Source organism: Cuculus canorus, chromosome Z, assembly GCF_017976375.1.
Source record: "Cuculus canorus isolate bCucCan1 chromosome Z, bCucCan1.pri, whole genome shotgun sequence".
In the NCBI taxonomy this organism is placed as follows: Eukaryota; Metazoa; Chordata; class Aves; order Cuculiformes; family Cuculidae; genus Cuculus; species Cuculus canorus.
Genome location: NC_071441.1, coordinates 69137811 through 69151761, shown reverse-complemented (window position 1 = coordinate 69151761; position 13951 = coordinate 69137811). Strand labels below are relative to the sequence as shown.

Sequence of the window (13951 nt, the reverse complement as noted above, 5' to 3'; positions counted from 1 at the left end):
GGAAAGAAACTCACTGGGATTAACAAAATATGCCAACTATAAAATTAAAACCAGAAGTACGGCAGTCATGAAAGAAAGTCAGACTGTAGACGTAATGTAAGGAACTCATGAGATTGATTATTTGTTGTGTTCTTTCAAAAGTTCACTTTCTTGTGTAACAGATAGGTACTGTTACCCAGAAAGTAAACCACAAAATACAAAATGCCAAAGCCTTATTTCTGTAACAAAAAGACATTATACCAGAGTAAGGAACAAAGTTACAAGAAAATTATACTCAATGCAACAATAAAGTAAGAAAACAAGGAAGAGAGTTGAAGCAGAAGGACAATGACTCCTTCAAGATATAAACCTGGATAGTCCTCTTGAAAACTCTTAAGGACTACTGCAGAATGTCTGGCAGCAACTGCAGCAGGTCATTCATTAAACAGTCATTAATTTTGTTTCTGGTTGCAAGAACCCACTAAAATATTATCAAAAAAAAAAACCCCAATACTTCATCAGTTGACAGATGTGCATTATTCATGCCTTTCAGTGGCCACTTCTCAACCAGCATTGCAAACAACTGCTTCAACTCCCAAGCATTATATTAGTGCTAAATGCAGATAATTTCTGAACCAAAGCCACCATCAATGAATGGTGAATAACCAGAGAGGCATTCAAGACTCTTCCCATATATCCATTGTGGACTATTCAGAAGGTCTGAGTCAGCCAGTGACATTTCTGTGTCCAAAAGTCACCATATAAATATGCTGACCATATAAAACTATTTTTTTTTGCTGAGGTACCAGTGGGAATAAAGTCATTTAATAGCTCCTCTGTGTTTGGAATGTGATAATATACTGGAATGTGTTAATCAACCATATAGCAAATTTACACTCTAATTCTCAGAAGCAACACCAGCATGTCCCAAAGCTTGAAGTTATTGGGAAGAAGAACAAATGGAATCTAAGTGTGCAACACTATGCTAATTTTAATGAGTCAAATACACTGTCAGGCAATTGTAATTCACACTTCCTCAGAGAGAAAGGAATTAAACTATGCAAACTAAGGATAAATAGAAAGCAGATTTAACAAACTTGCTGCATGGCAATGCAGAAAATTTGTCAGTGGCCTTTTAGGGCTCAGCCAGGCAAGGAAGGAAGACTGAACTCTTGCTTGTATTGAATGTCAGCCACCACTTAAAGATCCTAATTTTGCTTGGTTGTTATCACCCATTGTAATCTTGATCCCAATCCAGATCAATATCTCTATTTTAGGTATTTTCTAATTTCTAGTTCTATTCATTATCGAATTTGTATCTTTTGTCTCACACCCATGCATCTTTAAAATAGAACTTTTAAGTTCAAAGAAGCCAAAGAAACCACAGTGAGAGAAAATACTTATCCAGCTGTCAAGTTGCCTTGCTGGGGCTCTGTTTAATTTCTGGAATAGTGACAGCAGTCTATTTCTTGGCAAAGATCTTTCCATAAGGAGTGGCAGCAGAAGCAACAGCTGTAAATCAGCAGCTTGCATGTTACTAACACAAGTCACAGGGACCCAAGCACCATACTGAACAAAGGCACTTTTTAATAGTGCTGCTCAGTGCTCTGCTGGGTTTGCCAGTTTCAGAGCCTTAAGCAGGAACATACAGGGGTACTACACAACAAATCACAGTCTCTGAAAATGACATGTCTCACAAGTCAGGCTGCAGAAGACAAAAGAATTGCAAACATAGAGTTACCTCCAAAAGCAGATCGACAGAGTCCACCTGAACCTCCCGCAGTCCAACAATCTGAACAATATGCTTGCTATCTTCTCTTGCAAAAAGTCTGAAAATGAAACAGTGCAGAAACAAGAGTTCTGAAATCTCAAATAACTGCCATGAAAACAGGTGTCAGTGCCATGGCACTGTGAAAAAGCAATCAACACTACTGACAGGGCAGAGGCACCACGGTTGTTCATCCATTTTCAGAGCTGAAGAGGTACAGGTACCACTCACATTTCACTACAAGAGACATACAATGATAAAATTGTTTGTCTTGGAAAGGGCCTTAAAGATCATCTAGTTCCACTCCCCTGCCATGGGCAGGGACACCAGACCAGGCTGCTCAAGGCCCCCTCCAACATGGCTTTGAAGACTGCCAGGCAGGGGGCAGTTACAACTTCCTTGGGAAACCTGGGCCAGTGCCTCACCACCCTCATCGTGGAGAATTTCTTCCTAATGTCTGATCTCAGTCTTCCCCTTTCCAACTTAAAGTCATTCCCCCTCATCCAGTTACTACAGGCCCTTGTAAAAAGTCTCTCCCCAGCTTTCTTGAAGGCTCCCTTCAGATACTGGAAAGGCACTATATAGTCTCCTTGGAGCCTTCTCTTCTCCAGGCTGAACCCCAGCTCTCTCAGCCTGTCCTCACAGCAGAGGTGCTCCAGCCCTCTGATCATCTTTGTAGCCCTCCTCTGTACCCATTCCAACAGTTCCGTATCCTTCTTATGTTGGAAATTCCAAAACTGAACACAATACTCCAGGTGAGGTTTTATGAGAGCAGAGTAGAGGGCAGAATCACCTCTCTCACTCTGCTGGCCACACTTCCTTTGATGCAGCCCAGGATACAGTCGGCCTTCTGGCCTGCGAGACCTTCTGGACATGAGCACTGCATTTCTGCCACTGCAGGAATATAATAAAGCAGGGAAGGAAATTACCATGTTTACATTTTCAAGTTTCTGTCTGCCTTTAAACTGCATCTCAGGCTTCTCTGGGAAGTTCAGACTGTAAGTTATGCTCTGTTCAAGTTTTTTGCACTTGATTTAAAGCAGCCATGCAGTCAGTTTTCAGAGCATGTCTGCCATGGATCACACAGAAGTGCTATATTATACATGGAGAATACAGACATGATGTACGCAGGAGGAAGTTTAATCTTCTCCTTCACTAGCTAATGGACATGCAGAGTATATAAGGACACTCTACTGTCCTTAGTAAATCATCTCCTTACATAGCAGATTACACTACCTGCTCCTTAAAAGACTTTTTTGAAGAAAGGGAACACACCTGTACAGAAATAGATGCTTCCTTTGTGAACAGATGCCGCTTCTCCAGGCAGAAAGCCTCCCTGTTGAGCTCTCCAGTATGCCCTAAAGACAGTGCTCTCAAGGCTGCTGAAAGCCTCCAGCTGACAGGTAATGTTCCTTCAAGATGACTTTGAAAAGATTTCACTGCTGAGATCTCAACGGACTGTGATTTTATTTAAAGAGTTCACACCACAGTGTGTCCCAAGTTGTCCCAGTTTTCCCCTCTAGGAGCATACATCCACCCAAACAAGTCTGGTGATGAGGTGGTACTACTGAGGGTGATGGCAGCATGACCTGCAGAGGCTTGCTGCAGTTGAGTCACTGGTGTGCCAGGTAAAGGCTCTCAGGGAGAAGGTGAGCAGACTCTGCAGTGTCAAGCACAGCAACTGGGAGATCAACAGGATTTTCAGAGACTGGAGTGGCAAGAGCCACAGCCCCCCTGGCACTGCAGGAGGGGCAGCCAGAGGTTATGCTGGAACAGGGAAAGACAGGGACTCCATGATGGTTGGCGTAAGAATTCTGGCCACAGGAAGGTTCTTGCTCTGCCTATGGATATTCTGCTACTATAGTGTAAACATCATAAGCTCTTATCTCAACCACAGGTCCTTATGCTTCCTGTTCCCTTGCCCCCAAAAGAGTAAAAGCCAGGAGCCTCTATCAATGCCACAGTATTCAGTGTCATATCTGCCTCTTTAAGTAGTTCCTAGGAACAACCCTAATTGGATAAATAACATTTACAATAAATGGCAATACATTAAATGTAACTGCACTAAATAGTAACTGATTTATGAATAGTAAAAGATTTATAAACAGTAACCAACAGATTCATAACCATAGGTTTATAGAAAAACTTATTTTTACTTAAATACCTTTTCCTTCCATTTAGCAGGTCATAAAGCTGTCCACAGTAGATCTCATAAAAACTGATCAAAACAAGGAGATCTTTCCTTGACTGTGATGCTTCCAGGTGACTAAAGATGTCCTTTGCAGCCAAGGCGTAGAGTCCTGGGTTCCGCTGAGTACCTATCATAGTGTAAGTCTTCCCAGCACCAGTCTGCCCGTATGCAAAACAGGTTGCATTGCCTCTGTGAAGATAACATATTTTTAGTGTCACACCTGATTTACTCATACTTATTAAAAAAGATTCTGCAATGTTGACATCTCTCTATGGTGGCCTCTTAGCAACAAGGTTTGGTTTCCCATCTGGGAAACAGCAAAACACTTAAAAGTCTTTCCCAGCCATGTGCTTCCCAGCCATGTGTTATGGAAGTCTGGTGTGTCACAGAGCACTGGCTCTCTTCCTTTCTTCCAGATGCCAAAAATGTATGTAAGGAAACTAAGAATTCACTATTATTCTTCTGGCTGTTCAGATGCTGCAGAAGTACCATAGCATTATGAATGGGAATCCTACTGATTATAAATCACAGAGAAAAACTACTGTGACAGGAGATGCAAACCAGCCATAAGCCAGGTTCTGTGTTAGCATAGATAGTACTTGACGAAAAGGAACACCCCGGGATAATTTACTGAGTGAGGATACTTCTGTCAGGCTGCAGGAAGCTAAGTCAATCTATGGAGTTGCTGTTGCCTAGGGGAAGGTCTTGCTCTCCCTTTCCTCTGGTCTCAGCTGTGCAACCTATGCCTGCCTGTGCCAGCTCTGATGTTTGACTTTACTGAAACAGAAGAAAACTTTCCACTTTTTTTTTAAATCTATTTTTCTGCTGTTTCAGTGAATCAATGTACCTCACAGGGGATCACAAAATATGCCCAAACTGGCTTCATGTAACCTATGGGAATATGTCTAGGCAGGGGCAAGGAAAAGGATCATCCCCTTTCAGTGGCAGAGACTGCTTGGTTCACTCACTCCAGCCAGTGAAATCAGATTCTCATCTCATTCCAGATTGTTCCAGTTTTGTCATCATATCACCTTAGGATTAGAATAGGAATGCACACAAAATGCCAGGGAGATCTAAGGATATGGCTACACTGCCCTTCAAGCCCATCTAAGTTGATATTGCATGCCTGCTTCTTCCCCATCCTTGCTCTTATACAAGCACTGAACGCGTGAGTAGGAAGTGAACAGATTCAGGGCATTGAAATAGCCAAAAAAAAAAAAAAAAAAAAGAAATCATATATTGCCTTCTAAAATGAAAAAAAGGACTTGTTAGCTGTCTCAGTATCCAGGCAGAGAAATAGGTAAATATGTACGGCTGCAGAAAGCACAGTGAACAACTTGCCAGATTAGACTGCAGAATTAGTTCAGCATCGTGTATGATTAGATCAATGCAGCAAGAGGGACATAAAAGTTAAGGAAAGCTGAGAAAAAACAGTGGCATCTCTTCTGTGACACTACCAGATTAGCTGTAATGTGAATTGTGCCTTTAGTGCTTATTATACAGCAAGCTATAAGCCTCATCCTCCTTTTTCACTTTCTTTTTCTCAGCTGCATGACACTCATTGTCTCTGCTGATCATATCTGAAGAGATTTTTCAGTTACAGAATGCTCCACTGTGTTAATTTTCAGCATGGATGCATAATCCTTTCTTTCACTACTCAAAAACGTAATTATATTCAAGGTTGTTACTTTGCCGGAAAATAAGATCAATTAGGTAAAGCTCCTATCACTTTCCCATTTATCAGGAGGTATGTAATTATGACTCAGCCTCTAAGCAAAGACAGATCAATAAAAAAAAAAAATCCCAAGGTTATTAATCATAGAATCATTTGGTTGGAAAAGACCTTTGAGATCATCGAGTCCAACCATACCTGTCTGCTACTAAACCATATCCCTGAGCACTGTACCTGCCTTTTAAATCCCTCCAGGGATGGTGACTCCACTCCCCGGGGAAGCTGTTCCAGTGCCCGACAACGCTTTTGGTGAAGAAATTATTCCTGATGTCCAACCTGAACCTCCCTTGGCACAACTTGTGGGCATTTCCTCTTGTCCTATTGCCTAACACTAAGGTGAAGGGACTGGCACCCCCTCCTCTTAGGGAGTTGCAGACAGCGACAAGGTCTCTCCTCAGCCTCCTTTTCTCCAGGCTATACAACCCGAGTTCCCTCAGCTGCTCCTCATAACACTTGTTCTCCAGCCCCTTCACCAGCTTTGTTGCCCTTTTCGGGACATGCTCCAGCCCCTCAATGTCTTTGTTGTAATGAGGGGCCCAAAACTGAACACAGGATTCAAGGTGTGGCCTTGTGGCCTCACCTTGTGCTGAGTACAGGGGCACAACCACTTCCCTCATATGGCTGGCCACGCTGTTTGATACAATTTCTTATAACTTCTAATACTTTCTATTGCCTTGTGAACTGCACAAATCCATGCAAAAATATCTCAAGGCAGTTTCCTGAAGGAGATAATGTTTTTCCTTTACAGGTGAGTTTGCCACACCACACAGAAGCCTTTCTTAGAGTGGAGATTAAACTTTAGAAACCCTGGCACACATTTTTTCATTCCAGGCCGGCCATAGCGTCTCTTTGTCACACCTGAGATCCAATTTTAACTTCCTCTGCAATTTAGATCTCTCACCAAATAAAAAGAGAGTTTCCCCTGATTTATTTTGCAAAATTGCAATCAAAGGCATTCTAAAAAGGAGAAGGTATGGGGCAAAGGTGAAATGAATGTATTTTTCAAAAGATGAAAAGTGTGACGAAAAATAAAAGCAGTAAATGAAATTTTAAAACAAGGCAAAAAATAACAAATGTAAGCATGGATGCCCTACCCGTTAAAAACATGCTGAATGAGAGGATGAGCGGTCTTCATATACACATCCTGATTGGTACAGGACTCCCCAAAGACTTCGTCAAAATAAAAAACATGCTGAAAAATAAATACATCTTTACATGAAAATGAAAATGTTTCATTTCCCCTTCACCCCATTCAAAGGTAAAGTTAAATGACAGAAGTCTTTCAGTCAACTTTACATGGGTTTGCATCAGGCACAAAGCAATCTAGCACATTTATCATGCAGCATGACATACACAGGAAGACGTCATGATGACTAAATCAAGAGACAGGGTGGGAAAAATAAAGGGAAGCAAACATGTCTCAATTTCCCATCATTCAGCAGCAGAACAAACTACAGCCTTCTGACAGGGGAAAAAAATGCTAATTAAAGAAAACCTATTCTTAAAATTAATCAGCCTACAGATGTGCAGTAAGACTGTAACAGTGAAAAGAACTCAGAGTCAACTCTTGACTCTTGCAAATTTAGTCTTCAGCTGTAAGTCATTATCTCTGTTCTGAAGACTTAAAAACTTTTTGTGCCAGAGAGGAGAGACTATTCTCAAGCAAAGCTGGATCATATTATCTCAGAAGGGGGAAAGAAACCCCAAAACTTCCCACACCCCAGATCTGACCCAAACCAGCAGGGTCTCTGGAAACACTGCAACATGTTCATTATGGGCTCCTTCTTGGTTAAGAACAGTGTTTGGAGGGGCAGTAACAAACATCACATTTTCTACAGAGCCTCCACAGACTGGTATCTAAAGCTGCACTCTTAATAAATTGACTACGGTGTAAGTTAAGGTGGTAAATCTCTAAGACCAAGAATAATTTCAATGATGCACAAATAAATCATGCTACTGCACAGACAGATTAAACCAGTGAGTGTCAGCAGCTATGCCCAGCTCACAGGCTAGATTTGTGATGGGCCTGCAGTGTGGGTCCCCCAGTTATGGAGCTGGAATGTGCCCCACCACATCCCAGATGAATCAAAGAAACACAGAATGGTTTGACTTCAAAGGGACCTTAAAGATCATCTCCCATTCCAACACCCCACCATGGGCAGGGACACCTCCCACCAGCCCAGGCTGCCCAAGGCCCCATCCAACCTGGCCTTGAACACCTCCAGGGATGGGGCAGCCACAGCTTCCCTGGGCAACCTGGGCCAGCGCCTCAGCACTATCATTGTAAAGAATTTCTTCCCAATGTCTAATCTAAACCTTCCCTCTGCCTATGTAAAGCTATTTCCCCTCATCCTACCACGCCACGCCCTTGTGAAAGTTCCTCCCCAGCTTTCTTGTAGGCCCTCTTCAGGTACTGGAAGGCTGCTAAAAGGTCTTCAAGAAGGCCTTCACTTCTCCAGGCTGAACAAGCCCAACAGTCTCAGCCTGTCCTCATAGCAGAGGTGCTCCAGATCATCTTTGTGGCCCTCCTGTGGACCTGTTGCAACAGTTCTATACCCGTCTTATGTTGGGGATTTCAAAACTGGACACAGTACTCCAGGTGGGCTCTCACAAGAGTGGAATAGACAGGGAGAATCACCTCTCTCAACCTGCTCTGCATCCCTTCCTTTCTTTTCTATAGGAATCAGAGATGAAGGCAGTGAGTGGTCAGACCTGTAAGGAGGGAAGTTCTCCTGGGTCCTATAAGAACAGGAATGTCCTCTGCCAAAGCATACTTTTACTTGGACTATGTTGATTGATAGCACAATTTTGTTCATGTATACTGACATAAAGAAATTAATTAGCTGTTACGTCACCACTGAGCTACTAAGGTGATAAGAAACACATAAATGTCAAATATAGTTAGTCAGACGGAGGGAGTGGGGTAGCATTGCTGCATGTGTCACATTGTAAAAGGTGGTAAATGAAGAGAGCCCAAGAAAGCTGCAAACTAAATTTTTACTGGATGCTCCCAACAGTTGTTCCTAGGACCCAGACTACAAAAATAACTCACAGTAGAGTGAGAATGGCTTGCTCCTCTCTAGAAACCAGTTCTGTTCCTGGTGCCGTCAGTCAAAAGTCAGAATGTTAACTATGACAGCATAAGGTATTTGAGATTAAGAAACAAGGAATAAAAGAGAACTTAATTTTCAGAAGTATTCTAGAACAAAGGAAGGAAGGGGATAAGGGTATATCTGATTCACTGAAACAGACCTACAGTGCTGAAATAGTGAGAAGGGAACTCCTCACTGAAGTACCTGGAAAGCTATCAAGAGACCCTGCAGCAAGCAATTCTGCAGTAAGAGAGTGTAACAGAGGGTTTTATTTTGCCAGGTGCAAAGAAAGCTATAAGAGAAATGCTTTCAAGGCTTAAAATTCTGAGCTCAGGTTTTCCGCCACAGGCTGGTGTAAGTCAGAAGCAATTCAAATATAGTTACACTGAGCTCTCAGAAAAGCCCACCACCTATTTCAGTGCCAGACAGCCCTTTGTTTCCACTCATGGAAATTCAAGACGTTATTTGCTTTATGCCATCCATGCAAGTGACTGGCCCACAAACATAACATGCAAGTGGAGCACGCTACCTGTAAAATATATTGGGTAAGATCAACGGCCTCCTTCTTCTCGTGGAGAAGTAGGGTTTCTTTGTCTTTCACTGTGATGATATTAACCTCCCCACGTCGCTCCTCTCTCTGGCCTAGAGGACGTTTTCGGACACACACTCTGATTTTCTCACTCTCTGTCCATGGAGTATCTTTCTCAGAAGCACTGGACCTATAACAACAACAGCGCAGGTTTACATCGTAAAATCAAGTTACTACAGAACCCAGAATGTTCATAAATTTGTTAGCTTTATCAGATAAATGTTTGCCTATAATGGCTGATCAAAAAAAACCCCAAACGTGCCTCATGTATACAGTGAAGTTTCTGCTGGTTTTTGCTAAATAGACTGATGCCTTTTGTGCACTTCTGTTAAAAGAAGCTGTTTATGCAGCTACATTCCTGTATTTGTTGCTGGACTGGCATATTTTCAGTAGTCCACAAACATGTGATTGTAGCTATGCAAGCTAACTTAATGAAATTTAATCTTGCTGAAGTTATTCGCAGTCCTGATTAGTCATATAATAATGTACAGATAAAAAGATCTTGAAAAGGAGAGGTTATAATATTTAGTTGCTTTTCGTCTGATGCTGAATTTAATTCTTCCTATAATAGGCTGTCAAACAGGTTACAAGTAAACAACTCAAACAGGGGAAGAGAGGACAGCATCAACATGTTCCTGTTCAGCTCAAAGAAAGTTTGAGATATTGATCTCAGCACTGTCTCCCCTTCAGCATTTTTAATAAAAATTACGTGGTTTCAGGCCACAGGCAAAGCTGTGCTCTTATGTTTTGGCAAGTCTGCTTAGTTCCCTTCCAGACACCTCAGAAACATGAGGTAATTTTGTGTTTCATTGATTAACCTGCTATGTAAAGCATTTTGTGATTTAGCATACAGAATATGCTTGAATTCAACCAAAAATATATTCATTCCATTCTTCCCTTTTTCAAACTCCCTTCATCCAGATGAGTAATGATTTTCAGCCTGGATTTGAATGCCTGGATTTGCGAGAAACAAATAATTTTCATCAAAGCCCCTACTTGCACAAAAGTAGCATTTCTGCCATGCTGTCCAAATGCCCTTCCAAAATCTCTCAATGCAGCAACTGAAAGTTAACACATAGCAGTTGTCCAGTAAATTAAAATCAAACCCACAAGTTACTCAATATCTCATTACAGCTGCAATTATGAGTAATTTTTACTTGTAACTGGATTCCCTTTAATTTTAGTACTGCTTTCCCATGCAGACCAGGATCAGGCCCTGCATTTAGATGGAAAATTCTTTCCCCTGAAAAGAAAGGCAGTGATACTTGAAATAAGATGCTCCATAAGCTACTGTGAGCTCATGGATATCACTAGACACCAAATGTTCTCCAACAAATGATCAGAGGCTTTCAAGTTTAATTCTCTAGTCAGAGGCTGGATTTGTGACCTACAGAAGAGCCAGTTGTGCTCCAAGAGGTTGAGGGAGCGAAGAGTGATTGCAAGGTTTGGAGAAGGAAAAAACAGAAGACTTGGAGGCTCTGTTTATGAGAGAAAAAGCATAAATTCTTTCAAGTACAGAGGCACACTTAGTTATATGTATTTTGTATGGGAACAGAATGCATCTTAATTCTAAATGCTGAATGTGAAGTTTAGATTTTCTGTTACCTTTCTTAAATGGAAATTTTACTTTATAACAGAATATATTCTTTCATTACCAAAAACCACAAAAATCTTGACAAATATTATTAGAAACCTGATTAGACAATAGGTCAGAAGAATCACTATGCCCTGTCTGCTACTGTCAGAATCAAGCTGTTTGCTTTGGGCAACTGTCATATCTGAAAATCCATCTGAAATCATGCCAGTGTTTTCCAGTGTTTCTCAAAATTGAGACTAGATTAACCTTTGTGGTGGTCAAATTACAAGGTGACATATTAGGGGATGGACTCAATGGAGGAGTTAGGCACTTGCAAAAGAGTTATCACAAATCCAAGTGTCAGCAGACTGGCCCAAGCCTGGAATGCACAACACATACTCTGCAGTCAAAGCAGGAGAAAGAGAAATTCAGGCGTATCAGCAGGAGGATGCAGAGCCCACAGGATGAACCACAATGCTAGTCACAGAAAGTGCACACCTCTCTGGAAGGTGGGAATGAATTTTTTCTAGCAAAGGGGAGTTACAGACCCACATCTTTCATTTCACATGTTAAGTGCTCTAAATACCATATCACCTGAGCACTTTTGCACTGTGGCAACATCCCTCCAGGATACATGCATGTTCAGTGAGAGTTGTAACCAAGACCCCAACTCTACGGATGCCCCCACATAGTATGGCTTGACCACAGCCTTCCCAGACCAAGGCCCAGCCTTGTACAGCTACCACTCTTCCCTGCATTTTAAACCAAAACTGCCATGACTCCATCACAATGAGGTCAATGCTGGTAGTAGATGTACAGAGGGGTTTGTGTTCTGCCTGCTAAATCAGGAAATAATTATTTTGTGCTTTAAAAATGTTGCCAGGGTAGATTTACCAGTGATTCCAGATAACCATAGCCCCTTTGCTGCCAGTCACTGGGAAAAGTATAAGAGTTACAGACTGGGTGGAAGAGGAGCAGGTACAAGTCATCCCTCTCACCACTGCCTCTGTATCACACCCCAGTTAAATTAATTTTGTTTCTTTTTAAAGCTCTAGTTCAGAAATTTCTTTGTAAACAAATATAGGCATCACAGTATGTATCTGTTTCACTGGGAAAAACTAGACAAACTTATCAACAGATGACTCCATATTTTGGAAAAATAATGTTTTGCAAGATATTCTCATAGAAAGAAAATGAGAAAGATTGGTCAAAACCATCAAGCAAACAAGGCCTTATATCCTGAAAGACAATAACAATTGTTCTTAGACAACCTTAGTAAGTAGCAGCTGGTGAAATTCAGCTGATTCTTTCTATCAGACTTGAAGAGGTGAAAGCACTTATTGATATCTCTCTTTCTCTGTAAGAATTTGCATTGCTCTGTACTGGTAGGATTGCTTATTTGAAGGTGACGAAGACAGATTCTCCTCCACAATGAAGAAAGAATTAAGTATGACTAACTTGAACTACAGTACAATAAAGGTGACTGATTGTTACCTGATAAGGGAACGAGGTAGTCCGTAATTATACCCTGAAATATGTGTTATTCTTTGTATGATGGGAGCTTCAGAATCTCCCAGGAGAGAAGCAATATCATCAGAAACTGTTGGACAGGTCAAGTCGGTTTTTGTGCATATTGCAGGACTATTTAGATCTCTTCCAGTTAATCTGTTTGGCTCTGAGATATGCGGCTGAAGGTGTCCCAGCGTTTCCCCTACACCATTCCTCTCTTCATTGGCACTGCAATTGGATGAACCATATGATTCAGATTCTTTAACAGTTTTATCATTTTCTTCAAAAAAGGACTCAAAACGTAGCTGCCTACGGGGACCTGATCTGTTCAATTGCGGCTGAATGAGAAGGCTACTTGGTTGAAAATCTTGGTCGCTTACGCCTGCAACATCTGCCTCTTGCATAATGTTGATTATTCTAATGAGCTGAAAGAGTCGTTTGCGGTCACTCATGTCATGGATCCCCAGTTTGGTAAAATCTTCCATGGAGACTTTGGCAAGCTCATCAATCTTCTGAAGACCAAAGGCAGCAAAGAGGGGATAGTATTTTTCAAGCTTTGCCTCACAAAGGCATTCATAAAGGCATGATGCCATCTTCAAGCTAAAGTCTAGAAGAAATTAAGGAATATAAATATTAGAATCATATGAAACATCATATCTGACAGAGCTACTAATGAAGAAGTGAGACATTTCCCGATGCCATTACCTGCAATTAGTCTAGAAGCTTGTTAAACTTCAAGTGTACAATACAACAGACTGCCAAACAGTACAGAATACAGCAATAACAGCAGTAAACTAAAATTGAAACAAATGTTTTATCTATGAAACTGTACTTTAAAATCAGACAATGCACAATAATGTGTAAGAAATGCATGATGTAATGCTGACTTACTGCTGCAGACTTCCTACACGCCCGATGTCTACTCGATGAATGCCGCAGCTACTGAAACCCAGTCCTCAAGCTACAGAATGTATAATGCCTAATTTTAGACCCTCAATTTAATATCAGGGCATGTGGTCTAATACGGTACAGCTATCCCCGGTTAACTAACCAAAGGAGAGGAAATCGCATTTATCCTCACCTCAAGCTGAATCATTAAGATCATTCATCTTACAGAAGAACTACAAGGTTGTAGTTTTGTTGTGTAACTTTCTCTCCTGTGTCATGAATCCTGTAAGCATTTCTAGGCATCATTGACTTTACAGCCAAAACATTCAGCAAAATCTGAAACAGAGAATCTCTCCAAAGCTATATATGCTGCAGGAACACCACACTCGCATTCCTGGGAAACCCAAAAACGCAATACATCACTGAAAGGTATGCCAAAACCCCCTCAACTCCCTTGCTCACATCTCCCTTGCAACGCATTGTGCAGCTGTCTGTATCCAGATGGATTAATGTCTGCAGATATTTTTACTCGTTCCATAAAATGGCAAAAATTATAGCACTTCAAGTATCTGCTGCCCACTGCCTTCTTACCTCTTTCTTCAGTCTAGAACCTTAGCAAATACAGCT

General features: G+C 41.4%; 1 protein-coding gene across 4 annotated transcripts in view; it reads right to left on the bottom strand.

The window, feature by feature from the left end:
- Positions 1 to 13951, bottom strand: part of KIF24 (kinesin family member 24) — a 38352-nt gene that overhangs the window by 17942 nt on the left and 6459 nt on the right. For 3 of the 4 annotated variants that reach the window (XM_054054069.1, XM_054054072.1, XM_054054070.1), the window contains exons 2-6: positions 12422 to 13043; positions 9292 to 9481; positions 6765 to 6862; positions 3912 to 4127; positions 1721 to 1808 (exon numbers count right to left, since the gene is read on the bottom strand). In XM_054054069.1, coding sequence (XP_053910044.1) covers positions 1721 to 1808; positions 3912 to 4127; positions 6765 to 6862; positions 9292 to 9481; positions 12422 to 13029 — 1200 coding nt within the window. In that variant the 5' untranslated portion in view covers positions 13030 to 13043. Of the gene's footprint in view, positions 1 to 1720; positions 1809 to 3911; positions 4128 to 6764; positions 6863 to 9291; positions 9482 to 12421; positions 13048 to 13951 lie in introns of those variants that run through there. The other variant, XM_009557826.2, reaches the window with a different exon arrangement.